Genomic DNA, 17,058 nt, shown 5'->3' on the forward strand with positions numbered 1-17,058 from the left:
TTCTCTTATCGAAATAATTAAATGGATTGATGTAATTAACAATAATTACAACTGAATAAACAATTGAATTCTCTAGAATAAATACAGCGTATGCTACGGTCGCACACCAAAGGTTGTTTTTACATACATTTTATGCTGTATTTTGTATGACGGTGTTTCGCTTTGAAATGCAACCTTTTCATACGCTGTTTTTATTCTATAGCAATCAATTATTGCCGTCAATTTTGTTTTCGCCTCAACTATATTTTAAAAAAAATAAAGTTTATTCCTCATTTGTCCTCATTGTATTGTCATTAAAAAATTTAATAATACTAACCAGATGGTAAGTAAGATTCCAATTTGATCACGCTTAAATGAATGGAATGCTATTTATAATAGAACATAACGATTTTTTATAAAATAATCTTCCAAAAATGCCCTATATAAAGACCTATGTGTAAATGTAAGTTCATTGGAGAGTTATAGCCAGTACAGTTGTTTTGTCATCTTCGAAATTACTTTCTGCGCAAAATTAAGTGAAAATGTTAAATACAAAAGTTATCATTTTGGCACTCGCTGGTGTTTTTGCATTGAAATTTGTTGACGCAGACTCGGGAATCAAGTATGTTAAGGCTAAAGATACAAGTAAGAACGAATCTGTACAACTTTTAAATTCTTAAATTGAGCGAAATGATATTTCCAATAAACTTTACCCCTTTTAGTTTTTTTTAAAAAGAATTTGTCATTTTCAGTTGAAATGTATGGACATTTGGGTTCTCTTGGTCTTAGACTATTGACGATTGATGACCTTCTACCTATAAAATCGCTAATGAATGTTACTCTAAGTGAAGATCCTTTGTTTGTCGGAACGGGCATGTACTCCTTTATGTTTATCTAACACATTATTTAATTCCATATGGACATATGTCATAATAAAAAAATATTTTAAACATATTAAAAGGTATTTCCACCGATGATGAATCTCGTGATTATTTACGGGAAAAATGGATTTCATATATAGCACAAAACAAATCATTTGTATGGGTAGAAAAGAGTAAAATGATTGGTTTGAATATTCTTTATGTAGATGATGGATCAAGGACTTCAATTCCGCACCGTGTAAGAAAAATGCCGAATTTTTCGGAGATTTTTTTTAAATTTGTTTAATTTTAGCTTCTTCCAGAATTGAGCTTGTACTACAATATATTGTCTGACCCACAATTATCTTTTAATATGACTGAAAAGTATGGAGTGGATAGATTTTTGAACAGTGCTGTTTTTTGGGTTAACAAAGATTACCGTAATCCGGAAAATCTTCAGAAAATGCTACAATTCAGAGAAGCGATTTGTGTGTTGAATGGTATTGGAGCAACATCCGCCTATTTTACAATGGTTGATGAAGGTTTTGAGGCTTATAACGTTGGATATGAGACGGATGGCCGCATGAGGTAAGAAAATGAAATAGAATTTCTAGTGAATAGATGAGGTGAGCTACAGCTATATCAGTGCTATTTTCACAGCTCCTATTCATAGGCGCTATTTACGACTTTATGATACAATTCCGAACGAAATGTTCTGTGAAAATATGAGCTGTGAAAATAGCACTGCTATAGCTGTAGCCCAATCTATTCACTGTTTCTAGTTGATCTGTACTAAATAGTTCATTTACTTTTTAGTTATACAAGTATTGCTCAAAAATATGGAGGTTTCAAAACATACAAGATTCGTGATTCGCTTTTTTTAACTCGCAAAACACTCAAATACATCATTGATTAAGATTAATCCATGGTGGCTCTGATTAATACTAAAGCAAATATAACATTGTAGAAGAAAAGATATTAAATAATAAAGTTTGCGTTGGTTTCAACTTTATTCAAAACTTTGATGAAATATTGTGATTGAAATTCAGACCGATTTTTTCAGTGTGTTCATAATATATAGAAATAGCACTAAATAGTGTCGATATCTATACTAAATATCTATTGAAAATATCAAGAGGAGAGTATGTTTTTATTCAAACATTACTCAGCCATAAGCGCTGAATAACATACTCTCTTCTCGATATATTCAATAGATATGGAATATATTGCCGCACGGCACCGTATCGCACGATCGAAGTGAGTGTAGACGGCAAAAATCACAAGTTGCCGTGCGGCAGTAGAAAGGAATGTGTGTATGCGTCAACATGTGTGCGGGGGCGAACATTGGTTAACGAGATATGACCGTTTTTGTGATTTTAATAAAGTTCAAAAAAATCGCATTTATCCCATACAAAAAACTAAAAAGTTGTTTTTCTATATGAAAACGACCATTTACAGCCAAATGATGTTAACACGAATTGTAGCTCTATTAATTCCCCACAACTTTGCTTCAGAGCATTGGTTAACGAGACATGGCCCGTGACATATGTTATAAATTTGAATAGCTTTGAATAGCTTTGAATAGCTACTTACATGGGTATTAAACTATCATATCACGTTTAGAATTTGCGACGTATAAAATTATTTTTTTGAAAAATTTACTATAGAAAAAACTATTATATCGTTTTTGGATTTTGCGACGTAATTTATTATAACAACAAATCTATGTTAAAAAAACGCCGGGTTCCGCTTTGATATAACAATCATTCTGTACGTTGTTTTTATTCTAGAGCGTTCAATTATAAATTACAGTAAATATGATTTTCTTTAATAATATTTTAGTGCGAAATCAGTTCAGTATTTATTTTAATCGATTTATCAAAAACGCTTTTTATTCTTGATGGATTCATTTTTTTTATGGATGCCAATACAAATATCTACTTTTTTCGGTTGTTTTTCTTTTCTTTCTTTTGTTTCTTTTCCTTCTTTTCTTCTTCTTTTAAAATATTATTTACCGCCATTTGGGTTGCTAATCCTTCTAATGCAGCACTAAAATTATTCAGATATTAGTTTTTGTCATGTCAGTTGATTTAGTGTACGTACATTTGTTCATCACTCATATCTGCACTGTACCACCAGAGTCACAAAATTGTACAAACATTTTATGTTGTGTTATTTAATTAGTGTACATAAATTATATGAAAGAACTTACGTTAGTGCCTGTAAGGTGTTACTGTGACAAAATTTTTACGACGTTGATTAATATTATTTAATAATTAAAAGTAATAAGTAAAGAACTAACAGGCTTGCATCATTTTGGTTTCCCAGCTGCATCATCAGCCTTTAATATGTTTGAAGATTGATCTAAATTAGTTAAATTTTTTGAAATTTTTTTAAAATTAAAATGATTATCGTACAAAGATGTCAACACGTCATCGTATCCACTTGCTTGAGTTCCACCAGAGGTTGGACATTCTTCTTTTTTTGCCTTGTTCTTTCTTTTTCTATAAAGTCAAAATTTTAACTGCAGATATTTGTTTTGTATGTATATGAAAAGTGTATCTAATTTTCGAAATGATAAATCTACTGAATCTCGACCATGGTGTTCTAAAATACAGAAAGTTCTGTAGATTCAACGATATTTAACATTTTATTTCAAGATGTTCGTTAACTTACCCTTTGTCATTGGCATAGATCGGCCTGCAAAATAAATGCAAATACTTTAATTTTCAAAATTCGAACATTTTCATTATAAAATTATAAAATAAAGGTTCCTATTATGATAAAATTCGCCAATGATGATTTTTCATCTATTACTTACAAAGTTATTACCGAGACGATTAGCGCGATCACCAGTAGATTTCGAGAAAGTAACATTTTGTTAACTGACTTTTCTCTATCTCAAATCTCCATATTTATTCGCATGTAACACAAACCATACGTTGCACTCGAAGTACGATTTTTTTTATTCTCACAAGAATTTTTTTATTAAAATTTTCCTAATACCATAATCTTACGTCAAATGAATTTGGAAATGGGATCAAATATTTTTTTTAAATTCGCATACATAGCTGGGCAGACTAAAAAATTCAGGGGGGACCAACCCCCAGGTAATTTCCTCAAAAACTCCTAACAAAATAGGAAAATTTCAGCTATAATCCAAAAACCTTAGATCTAAAAATCACGAATTTTGTAATGGGGTAACGCCAAAACTTGATGCTTCAGGGGGAATAATTCCCTCCCTGTCTGCCCAGCTATGTTCGCATATCTATTTGAACAATTTTCGGCATCAAAACACTTTCATTTGTCAACATACGTATAGGTGTTGACAGGTTATGGCAAAATTCTGTGTAATTTTATCTAGTATAAAGGGAGGGGTTTGGATCACAATTAATGACCTTAACTCCTTGTCAAATAACCCTAACAATTCGAAATATTTACTTCCGGCAAAACCTCTAGCAAAGAGGAATTTTTTATTTCACTCGGAGAAAACATGATTACGGGTGGAGAGAATTTGGTTAGAAAATCCCTAGAAAATTGTCAACCATTAAAAAAGATACAAATCAGATGTTTCCAAATAAATTGAATGACAAAATGAAAAGCAAAGCCAAACAAAAGACATAATTTTACAACGTCTAGTATATTTTCATTAAATTACTTTGGCTTTGGGTTTTGACATGATTTTTATTAGAAACTATCCATTTCATTCTCCAATTTTGCGTTTAACTTCGATCAATGCTTGCACTGTGACAAGCTGATAAAGTTTCGCCTGATAAAGATCGATTCGCCTGTTGATTACATAATTCCATTTGATACGAGTATCACTTTATGTCCACGGCTTATAAAGTAAATCGTTCAAATTGAGTTTTGTTTTCGAGCCACCATACTTTGGAGCACCATGACCTAATAATAAACGTCGATAGAATCAACCAAAATTATCGATCAAATTAATAAATCATTTCGTATAACTAACCAGGTCGTCCCCAAAATGTGTCTATCGTTGCGAAATGTCTTCGGGCTGATTCCAGTTCACTATCCTTTGTTATCTTTGAAATCATAAAAAAGGCCATAAATATTTCAATTGAACATGAAATTTAGTGTAATAAATGGTTGTTACTTGTTTTTTTCGTTCCTTTTGCGTTATTTGTCGGCATAAATCATCAAGCAGTTGAATTCCTTCGCCATAATCCTGCCATCTAAAACCAAAAACGAAACAAGTAGTTTTTTTTATAGAACACATGATGCGTCAAAAAATTTGTTATTCAATGTTTGATGCGAACTTTTTTTCCGTGGGATATTTCGTGACATCAGTTGTGGACAATGAAATTGGACGTTGCATTGCACGACGACGTGCAAGTAATGGAACCAATTCAACGCCACCAGTTATCATGCATGTTCGTGGTTTAACGTATTTACATTTCTTTGCACACCGATTTGTATGCTCGCACAAACGGTTTGTATTTTCCACATTACTATCTTTTCGGGTCATCGGATTTTCCATATTTTCTTTGCCATTGCTATCGATTTGTGGTGTCGTGTATTTTGTTTTACAATCACAAAAACAATTTATACAACATTTTGCCGGCAATTTTAACGGATTCACATCACTGACATTCGTTGATTCGTTGATATACGTCTTTGAATCACATTCATTGGGTTTTTTATCGGGATCTAATGTTTGCAAAAGAGTTTTATCCGTCCATCCCATTGATTTCATAAATGAATGACCAACTTGACGTGGATTACGCCATGGTGCACCACCTGGAAAATAAACGGTATATTCAAAACACTCGTGATCAAATGAAATGGATTTATCACACCTACCTGGACCCGATTTACCCCATACATCCAATGAATGTTTTGCATCGCGTCTCATTCGCTCTGCTCGACATCGATCCAAATCCATTTTATATTGTTTTTTCGATTCGTTACTTGTTTTGTACCTTAGATGATTTTCAACATGTTTTCGTGCCGAGTCACTGAATTGAATTGTTGGATCCTCACGAAATTTCGTTATTATTTGACCGTTTGAATTACGAAGCGGGGCACCGCCACCACCTCGTCGAGCACGAAACGGCGCTTGGAACACAAATTTTCGACAATTCTGATAACAAATTGAAAAAAAAAAAAAATGAGAAAATTTACTTTGGCTTTTTTTTTCTAACAAAAATCGTTCAACATTTCAATTTAGATAAAATTAAAATCTTGATTAAAAATAACTTAAAGTTGATCATTTCAATGGAATGTCATCGGTTAATTTACTTTACTCTTTTTATCGTTGTTTTACTTTTCTACGCAACGATATGAAAGTTGTTTACTTATTGATTTTCGGTTTAAATGTGTGCCATTGGTATGTTCATATCCATTTGATAATTAAGTGAAACAAAAAAAAAAAAACAGTTTACCTCAATTGATTCGGGAAATAGACCACAAGATTGAATTTTATTTCGACGTATTTTTTCGTTTGGAGCGCCGCCGCCTTGATACACGGTCAAATGGCAAACACCAATGAAAAAGTAAAGAAATTTGTAATTTTTATTGACATAATACACTTGGGCTAAATTTCCATTTTTACATGGAAACCTTATATTAATAACTAACCCGGCCTTCCCCAAGGATAATTTCTTTCTATGAGTTCGCGTAGCTGCAAACACATTCACAAAATAACAGACAAATACCAAATAGATACAGAAAAAAATGTTGTAATCAAAATATAGAGAAAAAAAAAACTTTTCAAAGTCGTTTATATTTCGTTCGATTGACGAACTTTTGTTTCCCTTTTTTTATTTCAAATGCATTTGAAAACTTTACAAAATCATCGAGTTTAATGTAAGCACATAGCATAGCAACAGCAGGTCGATTTGAAAGCAAAGAGCAATGAACAAAAACCAAATAATTGTACGACAAATTTAAAACAGCGCCTATTAGCACGCAACATGAGTTTTTTTTTATTATTATTATAATAATGTGGTAGCAAAAATAAGCTTTGCGTTCTATCGAAAATCTAATGTATTTACTTATACATAGCAAAATATAAAAATTCGATTCACTTTGTCTAATTTTCCAATTTATATTTTCCGTTTGTTGCAATCAACAATTTGAGCACTCATCGAGGTTTTTACAAAAATAGCTCGATGGTTTCGGTGCTTGAATGTTCAAATAAATGGAGAATAAAAAATGAATTGATTTCTTGTTTAAATACCGTTGTTATGATACGAACAATAGCAACAACTGAAAAAAAACTAAATTTACGGGGTGAATAAATGAGAATGAACATATAAAAAAAACGAATTAAATATGTTGAATGACAATACAGAGATATATTGCTTTGTGAGGTTGAATTAGTTGAAAAATGTGAGACATCCCGTGTAATTGTACAAATGTAACCGTTACATTCATTATATTGAGAATAATTACTTTTTTTTTGTACAAACAAATCGAATTTCTCTTGATCTTCATCATTAAAAGGCGGAAGAACGTTTACTCAATGCCGGTTAAATGACATGTCACACGAGTGTTACACATTTTACATACACAATTAAATCATGTAATTTACACATACGCATAAAAAAATATGCAATTAATGAACATGAATAGCTACCATTAATGGATCGTCATTGCATTATTAAGTTGTTTGACATGAACATGAACCAAATAAATAATATGAGTCTTGTTTGTTTTTGTTGGCATGCGATTGAATGGACAACAAAAAATGAAGAATGATTTGAAATTGTTTCAAGCGGTTTATTATCTGCGATTTTTTTTGTTTTTATTTTGTCAATTTCCAGAAGGGCTCACTTCATTACAATCGCGTATTTTTTGAGCTTCTTTGAATTCTTTGCGTTGCTGAACCACTTGAATGCTCTCGTTTGCGATACGTTTTTCTTCGGCTCTTCGTTTTGCTGCACACCATAGTAACGGGTGATCGTACTGGTCATGACATAATTGTGCCATAACCCTTTTTTTACATCATAGATTTTATCAGTTTGACGATAAACCAAGCAACAACCTTCGAAAGCTCAAAACTACACCCACAAAGAAAACACACACACATCGAATTAATTGCCCACACTAAACACCAAAAAAAAAATTGATGTCGATTGATGTATTTTAATATTATAAGATGCTAATTCCTAATCAGTTTACACTTGATGGCTAAAACTTCCGTTCGAAGTGCTTTGTTCTACTCAACTGACGGCATGTGGTATCAAAATTCCGACATAAGAACACAGCGTACCTGGTACCACAGTTTCTTATAGGCATTGCATTATGTAAACAACAAACAAACGTGAGACCACATGTACGAGAGAAAGAGAAAGGCAGCATTTGGGTACATAAAAGAAACATTGTATTTACTTGTTATAAAGAAGAAGCGATGTGTCCAAAATATACATTTGAATACAATTTCAATGCTGTTGTGGTTGTTCTGCTTCCATTGCAAAATTGTAACTCGGTGATGGAATGCAGCCATCAAATTTTGAAATGAGTTGGCGTGATTCATTCACTCATTTCATTTTTAATCGGATTCCATTGAAAATATAGGCGAAATTCGATTTTGCAGCCCTTATTTACGACGTTGGTTATCTCATTCCGAATAATAATAATAAAAAATAAACAAACAGATAAACTACATTCAAAAACTTCAAATAACACGCCGTTTCATTCAACGTAATACAGAAAATGTGGCCGATGATTTGATGTTTCATTTTGTGTTTTGAAATTAAAATATGAATTCTGATTGATTTCATGCATGTTCATCAATATTAAGTGGAATTTTGTTTGTTCGAAGCATATTTTGTTTAGATTGTATTGATTTTGCGGGCCGATATTTTCAATGAACTCTTTCCACATGCGAATGAAAACATCCACAACATTTGAATGTACACACAAATTTTTAGTCAGTCAGCAAGTTTAGAAACACAATTTAACCATGTGCACAATTTGTTAGATCGAACATAAGTAATTAACAGATAAAAAGTCGTCCGATTAAAATCAACACCGATAAAATGAAACAGTGTTTTAGAAAATTGAGTACTTCTTTTTTTCGCGTATAAATTGAACGCACAAAAAGAACGCAAAATCATCGACGTCAGCACCATCTATACAAAAGAAATGAATCCACTATAACGAAAGACGTCACTCACGTGCATCTGTATCATTCTGATTCACATTGGTGTTAGTGTAAAAGAATGTGAATGTGTAATCCATTTCTAAATAATGCACATCATAAGAGAAAGAAAGAAGTGTCAACAGAGTTTTTAAAAGTATTGTTTCATTCAAACAAAAATTTGTGATAATTCTATTGGTATTATTATTTTTGTTCTGTTTTTGTTTTTATCCATCTCAAATTAAGGTAGACACACATAGATATAATTGTTTTGTTTGAAATTTGTGTCATCGATAACATTTAGACACTTAGAAAACGGTAACTAATTGATTGCATTGTAATTAAATATTCTTGCGAGAGAAAAAAAAAACATTTAGTTGTCATGGCCGTACTTTGACTTTGGATAAAATTTTAATCAAAATTCAAATCGTTTATTGTCTTACACAGATAGTTGCGGTTGATTTGATTTATCTGGTTGAAAACTATTATCATACAGACAATACGATATGGATTCAAATAAAAGTGACACAATTCAAACAAAAGAGCAGCTTGCATCGCATTATGCGTTGCATGTTGCATTACAAACGATGAAAGAACGATGTATGGCTCTCCAGCAACGGCTCACCATTGTTGAATCGGAAAATTTGGCATTACGAAAAAGATACGGACAAGATCAACCAAATCATAGTCAAAATACAGACGATCGCACCGAAATTGAAGTGCTACGAGAACAAGTCGGTGAATTGACGCGTCAAAAATTTCAATTAACCGAACACATTGGCATGGTTGCATTGGAAAATCGTCAATTATGGTTGCGTCTATCAAAATTGACCAAAGATAATCAGACGCTTGGCAATTCATTGAATAAAATAAAAACGACATTATCCGAAGGAGCGACCGGACATCAGAATTTAATTCGATCGAAAACATTTACGCAAAACTCACCGAATCCAATTCTACGGCAAAAGTTAATGCAAGATGGTAATGCACATGATAATGGCAAAGAAATGGATGACGTCAGTTTGGAAGAGATTTCACTAAAAGACTATGCCGATCAACCGAATCTAAATATACATGGTGGCAGTGCGAGCAGTCGCGATTCAGCTATACCATCACAATCAACATCTGAACTATCGACACGAATCGTTACCGCCAATTCAATGGGTTTTGGCTATTTGAATGATGAAAGTATTAACACCATTTTGAGCAATGATACGAAAAAATGTATGGAAAATATGCTGGAAATTAAGAAGGAGCTATTGCGACAACAAAGTGATTTAAAAGTTGCATTGAGCGGACTTCGGCAAAGAAGAGGTAATACAATATATTTTTGTATTTTTGTTCAAATTTCTCTTTAATTATTCCAAATTGAAAACTCACATTCTTCATTCATTTGATCCGTCGTTTCAGTGTTGGAGCTGTGTTTAAATTGTAAAAATCAATCAACGAAAAAAGCAAATATGGCCGACAAAAATTTCGGCACCGATGAAATAGCGCCGGAATTCAATAAAGAACATATCGACGAACCGCTCACGTATCGTCGCCGTCAATCATCCGAAAATGATGCAGAAATTACGGAAATTATTGGTGACAATGCTGCATTTATACCAATTAAACCCGATCAAAGCAATGCCATCGACATTACGCAACAGAAGAAGATGGCCGATTGTGTGGATAAAATGTGCCCGATGTGCGGACTAGTTTATTCAAATGTAGCATCGTTTGAAGTATTCCAAGATCATGTTGAATCCCATTTCATTGATGATACCGATTTAGATTTAAGTGTTGAAAGGAATTTTGAATTTGTTTCGAATACGGTCGGACAATTTTGACGGCAACTATAAAATCTTCATCGTCTCTCAACTATTTTTTTTCTTCAATTGTGATTTTCATCATATATATATATTTTTACGTAAAAAAATCTTATTTATGGGGTCGGTTTCCTAGTAAATTAAAACGTACTGGTTCCATTTAGTTGTTAATCAAACGATATTCTTTTACACAGAATTGAAAACGAATTCTTATGAAAAAATAGAAAATTAAAAAAAATAAAAATGAAATATTATTCCTACAGTTCTATTTTCAGCCAAAATTATTCATTTCGATGTAATGAAGCAGTTGAAATTAGGCTCGTAAACTATTATAGTGTGTAATAAGTATTTATAATTATGTAGACAGCAACAAGAGTAAAAACCAATTAATTACAATGAAATTTTTCGTTGTTTTCTTTTTTGACTTCGTCCAACATTTTATTGTTCCATTTGCTTTATGTCTACATATTTTATTTCAAATTAAACTAATGTGGCGCCCAATGTGTAATTTGGGTGCGATTGGTTTAACCTAAGTTGGTCGGTTTAACTTCTGTTGTTTTGGCTGCCGGTTGTGTTGTTTTTTGCAGTAAATTCTTACTAAACCATGTGGGTCGTGGTTTTTCCATTTCAATAACACGTTTTCCTTCCCAAAATTCCGCTGGCTACCGAAAAAAAAGATTCCAAGAAAATGTCACAATCATTTGAAACTGATTAGCAATAAATTGCTTTCCATTTAAAGTGTGAATCGAAAGGTACCTTATCCTTTTCACCATCGTACAATACAACGACTTCTTGCTCAACTGGATTCAATCCAAGTTTCTCCTCAATTTTCGTTTGCATTTCTTTTGTTTCATCCATTACACGTTGATAGCAGTTAGCTGGAATGTAACAACAACAACAATTGTAAAAAAAATTTAATTGCACACATATTTGTGCGTACGATAACTGGTTTTTTTTTTCGTGTGTGCCTTCAGTGATTTTCGGACGAATAACACTTACGACATAAAACACCAACTTCATGATCATGACCGCATTGTACGCATATGCGTAATGTTGTTTTTGGATTAATCATGTATCTTGAACCATATAAATGATGACCGTATCGGGCCTTCATTCGTTTTTCGATTGTTTTCCGATGTTTTGGAACGGCCCATAAAATTCCATCGCCGATTAAATCCTTCAATGAAAATGAACTCGTTGCTGATGATTCTTTTAATGTGGTTGGTGTGTAACCGGGGCACGCAATTGCATACATGGGTTCTATGGAATATAAAAGAACATTTCGTCATTTGGAATCCAAATAAAATCGACATTTTCCGCAAATTTCACATCGCATCGTACATAACATTGAGGTTATGTTAACATTTCGAACAATAGCTCAACAAATATCCGATGAAATAACACATATGAAATGGAATGTTTATTACCTGGTGGAAAACCTCTGCCAAAAATTTGCGGTAATGCATTTTCAATTCGTTGAATGAAACGATTAATTTTCAATAAAAGTGCTAACGACATTATTCCACATACAATTTGCGCACTGTGTAAACTATGTATGCCCAAATGTCGTTTGGGTTATGTATGTTTACGTCAAATTAATATCACCATTCACTTGTTTCTAAGTGTGTGTGTGTGTGTGCGTGTGTTCAAATGGAAACCTCAAAATTTTGGCCGAGTAATTAAAATCTCTTTCATTTGCTGCCTAATAGTGTCGATTATTTTGTTTTTTGTCGAAAAAATTTCCTAGAAATGTAAATGGTTGTAAAACAAGTTTCACAATAAGTATGTGGTGCCGTACATCAGACAGGTATTATTGATATCGTCGGCCCATGTAGGTTTTCGTTAATATTGACAGCGTGATCATATGGGCGTGAGCGTGACAGGGTTCGAAATTCCGTTGTGTGTATTGTTTTTCTTCATTTGACAGTGACATTTAATCAGTTGGCGAGCACATGACAATACATCGATGAATAGATTTAAGTAAGAAAAAAAATAATAAGTAAGCAAGATGAAAAATAGTGGGAAAGAGAGAATGCAACCAAAAAGAAGTAGTGGTGTAGTTCCTCATATACGAAATATTAACAAAAAATAAAATAAAATAAAATAAACGAAGAAGAGAAGAGGAGAGAAACGAAGAAGAAAAAAAAATTGTGTATATTTTTTGGTCGGTAACGGACGCTTATTTTTCCGTGCACACACCGTTCCTCCGTGTGTGCATTTTTCTCGTTTTCGCTGAAAGCTCTCTGTTGCCCGCTGCTCAGAGGTTTTGCCACTGATATTGTGGACGAGTTGGTAGTAGGGAAAAGAAGTGTTTAATGGTAGGGTCAGAAACGGTGGTGTTTTTGGTCTTGTCACTTCGGAGTGCTCCTCAGTGTGTCTAGTAAATTGTTATCGTCAGAACGGATCACAACAGTTTTTTTTTGTACTATGGCGTGTATAAGTTTGAATCGGGTATGTGCCCGTGTGGTGCAAGATAAATTATATCAGTTACTTGTTAACAAAAATCAAAATACAATTTATCGACAAACTCGGAATTTCAATAACGCTACTATCAATCTTACGAAACGGAACCAATTCGGATTCAATTCTATCGGAAGAAATTTAGCTGGCTCGCTACAGGTAAATATCCACACACACCAAACAGAAAAAAAAAATTAAAAAATTATAATATAAAGAATCTCCTCCAAAAGCAATGAAAATAACACAAAAGTACCGAAAAAAAATCAAATCCGATGAAGAAATTTTTTCCATATCAAAAAATTTCACATTCGAATTGATTAAGCGAATCAAAATCGATTAAAGCTCTTGGATACAATTGAGATTCATTTGTTTATCAGTAATAAGCAATTATACCGAATTTGAGGTGGTTAAGTACAATCAATCATTTGAAATACACATGAACGTTTGTTCTTGCTTTGTTTTTTTTTCTTTGCAAAATTCTCATGATATCATTAATGCTAACAAGTGAGATTACATAATTAAAATACGAATTTCAAATCGAGTTGTGAACACATGAAGGATTACTGAATAAATATGATATTTGTTTCCACAAATTATCTTACTATTATTTGGGGCGACAGTCCAAATGATAATATATATATAAAAAAAATGCGCAAAGTCGAAAATGATGAAAACGAAATTCGAAAAACAATAGAAATGGAGAAATTCTAGAACATCGATTACACAAGTGAATTAATATAAAATGTATGTCAAACAATTGGTGTAAATAAAATGAATTGAACGACGAACGGAAATGAAGACGAAAAAAAATCTGTTGAGTTTTTTTTTTCGATGAGAGAACATTTTTTTTGCCGAATGAAAACCGAATAAAAAATAATATAAAAGTGTTTGTTGTTATGTATGTATATTTTTTGTTTTGCGACCAATAAAAAAAATCTCTTTTGCGACTTGAAATTCGGACAATGTGTGATTGAATGATACATTTCGAGTGGTTTATTTTTTTTATTCGAAAGTTGTAAACAGCGCATAAATGTTTGTGAAATAAATTCGTTCACTATATATTACAGCTCAATATTGTTATGTATATTATTCTGAATGATCTAATATGTGCTGACCGACCGAAATGTTACGCAAAGCAAGATTTGACAGAGAAATGAAAAGAGATAGATAGTGAAAATGAAAGCTCCGCACCAGATTTGACACTGTCTCTTAACCTCAATCGTTGCTTTTATTTACAATTTTTTTTTTTCGTATTTGCTGATAAGAATTTCACGCGACGAGAAAGTGTCAAACTGCAGTCAAACTGCACGAACATGCCTGTACACACCAGCGACAACAACAAATACATACAGGACAACAACAGCGAAACAAACAGGGTTGAACAAAATCCGCATTGGAACCGTTATATTTTCCAATTGCAATAACAGACCAAAGAAACCGAACGAATTAAAAAAAAAGAATCCATTAAACAAAACTCAATGTAACGGGTTTAATGAAGAAAAACATGCCCGCAAATAAAAAAATAATCAATTGTGCGCGTGATTCATAATTAAACGAAGTAGAAATCGAAAATCAGACAATCGCATTTGTTCGTTGGTCATCAACAGGCAAAAATACCACACACACATACACATAAACTGAACATATTACAATAATTATCGAATCCATTGCGTGTATGCATTTAATAACATACCATTTTCGATATCAACAAGTTGCCAAGTTCGCATTGACGTTTCCGCACTCCAATCTGTCTCGATTAGAATGAACAGAGAAGTAAAACGGTTTCATGTGTAAATCATTGTTGTTGTTGTTATTTTTTTCTCTTTATCTCCTGTACTCATATAAGGATTAGAAGATTTTGATGAGTGCACCCAACATGATTTAAACGAAGTAATTTTAAATAACGCCAGTTTAATAACAATTAATGTGCGATTAGAAAAGTGTACACGTTTCAAACTATTTGGCAAAAAATATTATTCGAGCAATGCACTTGCTATATGAATTTTTTTAATGGATTTAGATCATTGTAAGGAGTCTGTTCGCACACACACACACATATATTACCGTTGATCAATTGATTTTTTAAAAATTTATTCCGCACCTGAAAAGCGACTCTGTGCGATCTCAACTTTAAGAAGAAGAAAAAAATTAAGCGAAAAAAAATAAATAAATGTATATAGTGTAGATGGAATATAGCAACAAAAATACATTGAAGCAAATGTACTAAATAGAGATAAATGTGCACGTATATGATGATTTGAAAGCGGATTCTGTACATGTGTTGTGGCGCGTTCATTCACTATACAAAACACAGCTTCTCTCTGCTTTTGCTGCTATTGCCTTTATTGTTTTTGTTGTACGTAATGCAATGCGTTGTGTGTGCTTTTTTTTCTTTCAATCTTTCATAATTTTTTTTTTTTGTATTTCATTTCTTATTTACAGTTTGAGTTTTTTTTTCTTCTTCTTCTTTTTCTGTTTCACTCTCTTTTTGGCATATCGATGGTATTCCGACCCATTCCTCATATATGCACGATGGCCGTCGTCGTCGTTGTTGTTGTCGGTTCAGCATATATGCTTGTATATGTGTACGATACATTTGATCTGAATGTGGTTGTGATGTTGTCGATGATGCTTATTGAATCTTTAATCTTGAAAAATTCAACTTTCGAATTTATTTAATTGCTGAAATCACAAAATGTTTCAGCAGGAAAAACAAAAGTATAACTACATACGAAGAAAAGTTGAAGAAAAAAAAACACACACACATAAAAAATTGATCGAAGATGATGAACGAAAGAACGAATGAACAAAAATAAAAAAAGCCGAGCATAAATAAAAATATTTTCAAAATGTATGAATCGATTGGTATTTACGAATTTCGAATTTCATAAGATACGCGCTCATATCAGGTAGGAAACGAAATACGTTAAAAACAATGATTTGAATTATGGCTCGTTGCGTTCTCTCAGTCGCGCTCACGCGCACACAAACACACACAATAAAGAAAATGCCGACATGAGATTTATAAATGTTTATCATAATCTCGGCATTTGAATGCCATTGCATTTGGCCGAGCAAATTTTGATGTGTATACGCTATATGTGAAGTAATAAGTGTTAAAAAAAAACTGATATGGACAAATATATGGATGGAGCCGACACCATTCACACACTCGGTAATCTTTCTAATGCTCAATTTGTTGAAATACAAATGTTCATTTCAAAATTGGACAAATCTCGCAAACCCTTGCTAATTGATACAATTTAAAAGAAGACCATTTTCAACAAGGACATTTTTATATGCCTACATATTTCTTAACACCTAATATTTACCATTTTTTTTGCGTTTACCTTTTTAATGCTAATAAAACAGATACACTTATCCCACAGTGGCATGACCACGAACATTGAAAACGATAACGATTTAATAGGTGTTCATTACGCATGCATGTGTCACCACAGTCACACAATGGCCATCATCGTAAAGAAGGTGCGCTGCAAATACGATTGACTGTGAATATTGTTATTCGGCCAAAGCAACGATTTGATAATATCTTCTATTTGCACTCAATTGTTGTTTAATTTCATATCGTATCTTTTGCTCTCCTGCTCGCTCTGTAAACGCACAATTTGTTGTTGTTGTTGTTTTGTGTTTCTTCATAAATATGCCACATCCAGCAAACAAAACTGTATATAAATATGTTCAAGACATTATTTTCGCCGACACACAAAAAAAAGTGGCACATACATTCTGCGTTCCGTTCATTCCATAATTTATTGATTAAGCGTGAGCATTTTTGAGAGCTGAACAATTTTAAATATGAAGTATAATGTCGGTTGGA

At 32.7% G+C, this 17,058-nt stretch overlaps 6 protein-coding genes across 7 annotated transcripts in view; 3 read left to right on the forward strand and 3 right to left on the reverse strand.

Annotated features, from left to right (window-relative positions):
* The first annotated feature begins 428 nt into the window (after positions 1 to 428).
* LOC116346952 lies at positions 429 to 1,862 on the forward strand. Its single transcript, XM_031777276.1, has 5 exons — positions 429 to 624; positions 732 to 851; positions 941 to 1,098; positions 1,153 to 1,427; positions 1,656 to 1,862. The coding sequence occupies exons 1-5, from the start codon at positions 522 to 524 to the stop codon at positions 1,753 to 1,755; spliced, it is 756 nt and encodes a 251-aa protein (XP_031633136.1). The 5' UTR covers positions 429 to 521; the 3' UTR covers positions 1,756 to 1,862.
* A 721-nt stretch (positions 1,863 to 2,583) lies between these two features.
* Positions 2,584 to 3,763, reverse strand: LOC116347061. Its single transcript, XM_031777460.1, has 7 exons — positions 3,661 to 3,763; positions 3,516 to 3,539; positions 3,257 to 3,343; positions 3,142 to 3,180; positions 3,052 to 3,072; positions 2,943 to 2,966; positions 2,584 to 2,888 (listed from the first exon to the last, which is right to left on the reverse strand). Exons 1-7 carry the CDS (start codon positions 3,714 to 3,716, stop codon positions 2,777 to 2,779), a joined length of 363 nt encoding a protein of 120 aa, XP_031633320.1. The 5' UTR covers positions 3,717 to 3,763; the 3' UTR covers positions 2,584 to 2,776.
* Positions 3,764 to 4,478: 715 nt separating this feature from the next.
* Positions 4,479 to 8,013, reverse strand: LOC116347013. The gene is made up of 8 exons (XM_031777383.1): positions 7,638 to 8,013; positions 6,441 to 6,483; positions 6,245 to 6,318; positions 5,664 to 5,943; positions 5,120 to 5,600; positions 4,957 to 5,035; positions 4,813 to 4,885; positions 4,479 to 4,742 (listed from the first exon to the last, which is right to left on the reverse strand). The coding sequence occupies exons 1-8, from the start codon at positions 7,791 to 7,793 to the stop codon at positions 4,666 to 4,668; spliced, it is 1,263 nt and encodes a 420-aa protein (XP_031633243.1). The 5' UTR covers positions 7,794 to 8,013; the 3' UTR covers positions 4,479 to 4,665.
* A 1,031-nt stretch (positions 8,014 to 9,044) lies between these two features.
* Positions 9,045 to 11,136, forward strand: LOC116347153 (protein spindle-F). 2 transcript variants are annotated; one of them, XM_031777631.1, is made up of 4 exons: positions 9,060 to 9,103; positions 9,193 to 9,264; positions 9,394 to 10,260; positions 10,357 to 11,136. In XM_031777631.1, the coding sequence occupies exons 3-4, from the start codon at positions 9,453 to 9,455 to the stop codon at positions 10,776 to 10,778; spliced, it is 1,230 nt and encodes a 409-aa protein (XP_031633491.1). In that variant the 5' UTR covers positions 9,060 to 9,103; positions 9,193 to 9,264; positions 9,394 to 9,452; the 3' UTR covers positions 10,779 to 11,136. The 2 variants fall into 2 exon arrangements, with proteins under 2 accessions (XP_031633492.1, XP_031633491.1); XM_031777632.1 differs by lacking the exon at positions 9,193 to 9,264 and having other exon boundaries at positions 9,045 to 9,144.
* Positions 11,137 to 11,147: 11 nt separating this feature from the next.
* LOC116347155 (39S ribosomal protein L32, mitochondrial) lies at positions 11,148 to 12,600 on the reverse strand. Its single transcript, XM_031777634.1, has 4 exons — positions 12,185 to 12,600; positions 11,757 to 12,017; positions 11,514 to 11,635; positions 11,148 to 11,419 (listed from the first exon to the last, which is right to left on the reverse strand). The coding sequence occupies exons 1-4, from the start codon at positions 12,273 to 12,275 to the stop codon at positions 11,282 to 11,284; spliced, it is 612 nt and encodes a 203-aa protein (XP_031633494.1). The 5' UTR covers positions 12,276 to 12,600; the 3' UTR covers positions 11,148 to 11,281.
* Positions 12,601 to 12,703: 103 nt separating this feature from the next.
* The window catches only part of LOC116347152 (decaprenyl-diphosphate synthase subunit 1), a 46,963-nt gene continuing 42,608 nt past the window's right edge, over positions 12,704 to 17,058 (forward strand). Inside the window, exon 1 of the mRNA XM_031777628.1 lies at positions 12,704 to 13,376. Within this exon, the coding sequence (XP_031633488.1) occupies positions 13,185 to 13,376 (192 nt within the window). The 5' untranslated portion in view covers positions 12,704 to 13,184. The remainder of the gene's footprint in view (positions 13,377 to 17,058) is intronic.

The sequence above is a fragment of the Contarinia nasturtii genome, unplaced genomic scaffold (genome assembly GCF_009176525.2).
Source record: "Contarinia nasturtii isolate CC-2019 unplaced genomic scaffold, AAFC_CNas_1.1 Cnas_scaffold_1699, whole genome shotgun sequence".
Classification (NCBI taxonomy): domain Eukaryota; kingdom Metazoa; phylum Arthropoda; class Insecta; order Diptera; family Cecidomyiidae; genus Contarinia; species Contarinia nasturtii.

Coding starts and splice junctions, on each gene's coding strand:
- LOC116346952 (XM_031777276.1), top strand. CDS start 522: ATGTTAAATACAAAAGTTATCATTTTGGCACTCGCTGGTGTTTTTGCA. Junction 625..731: donor TGTTAAGGCTAAAGATACAA/GTAAGAACGAAT, acceptor TGTCATTTTCAG/TTGAAATGTATGGACATTTG. Junction 1,099..1,152: donor GGACTTCAATTCCGCACCGT/GTAAGAAAAATG, acceptor GTTTAATTTTAG/CTTCTTCCAGAATTGAGCTT.
- LOC116347061 (XM_031777460.1), bottom strand. CDS start 3,716: ATGTTACTTTCTCGAAATCTACTGGTGATCGCGCTAATCGTCTCGGTA. Junction 3,073..3,141: donor AACCAAAATGATGCAAGCCT/GTTAGTTCTTTA, acceptor ATTTTGTCACAG/TAACACCTTACAGGCACTAA. Junction 2,967..3,051: donor AACACCTTACAGGCACTAAC/GTAAGTTCTTTC, acceptor CTGGTGGTACAG/TGCAGATATGAGTGATGAAC.
- LOC116347013 (XM_031777383.1), bottom strand. CDS start 7,793: ATGGCACAATTATGTCATGACCAGTACGATCACCCGTTACTATGGTGT. Junction 6,319..6,440: donor TTATCCTTGGGGAAGGCCGG/GTTAGTTATTAA, acceptor CCGTGTATCAAG/GCGGCGGCGCTCCAAACGAA. Junction 5,944..6,244: donor TATTTCCCGAATCAATTGAG/GTAAACTGTTTT, acceptor ATTTGTTATCAG/AATTGTCGAAAATTTGTGTT.
- LOC116347153 (XM_031777632.1), top strand. CDS start 9,453: ATGGATTCAAATAAAAGTGACACAATTCAAACAAAAGAGCAGCTTGCA. Junction 10,261..10,356: donor CGGACTTCGGCAAAGAAGAG/GTAATACAATAT, acceptor CCGTCGTTTCAG/TGTTGGAGCTGTGTTTAAAT.
- LOC116347155 (XM_031777634.1), bottom strand. CDS start 12,275: ATGTCGTTAGCACTTTTATTGAAAATTAATCGTTTCATTCAACGAATT. Junction 12,018..12,184: donor TGGCAGAGGTTTTCCACCAG/GTAATAAACATT, acceptor TATATTCCATAG/AACCCATGTATGCAATTGCG. Junction 11,420..11,513: donor ACGATGGTGAAAAGGATAAG/GTACCTTTCGAT, acceptor TTTTTTCGGTAG/CCAGCGGAATTTTGGGAAGG.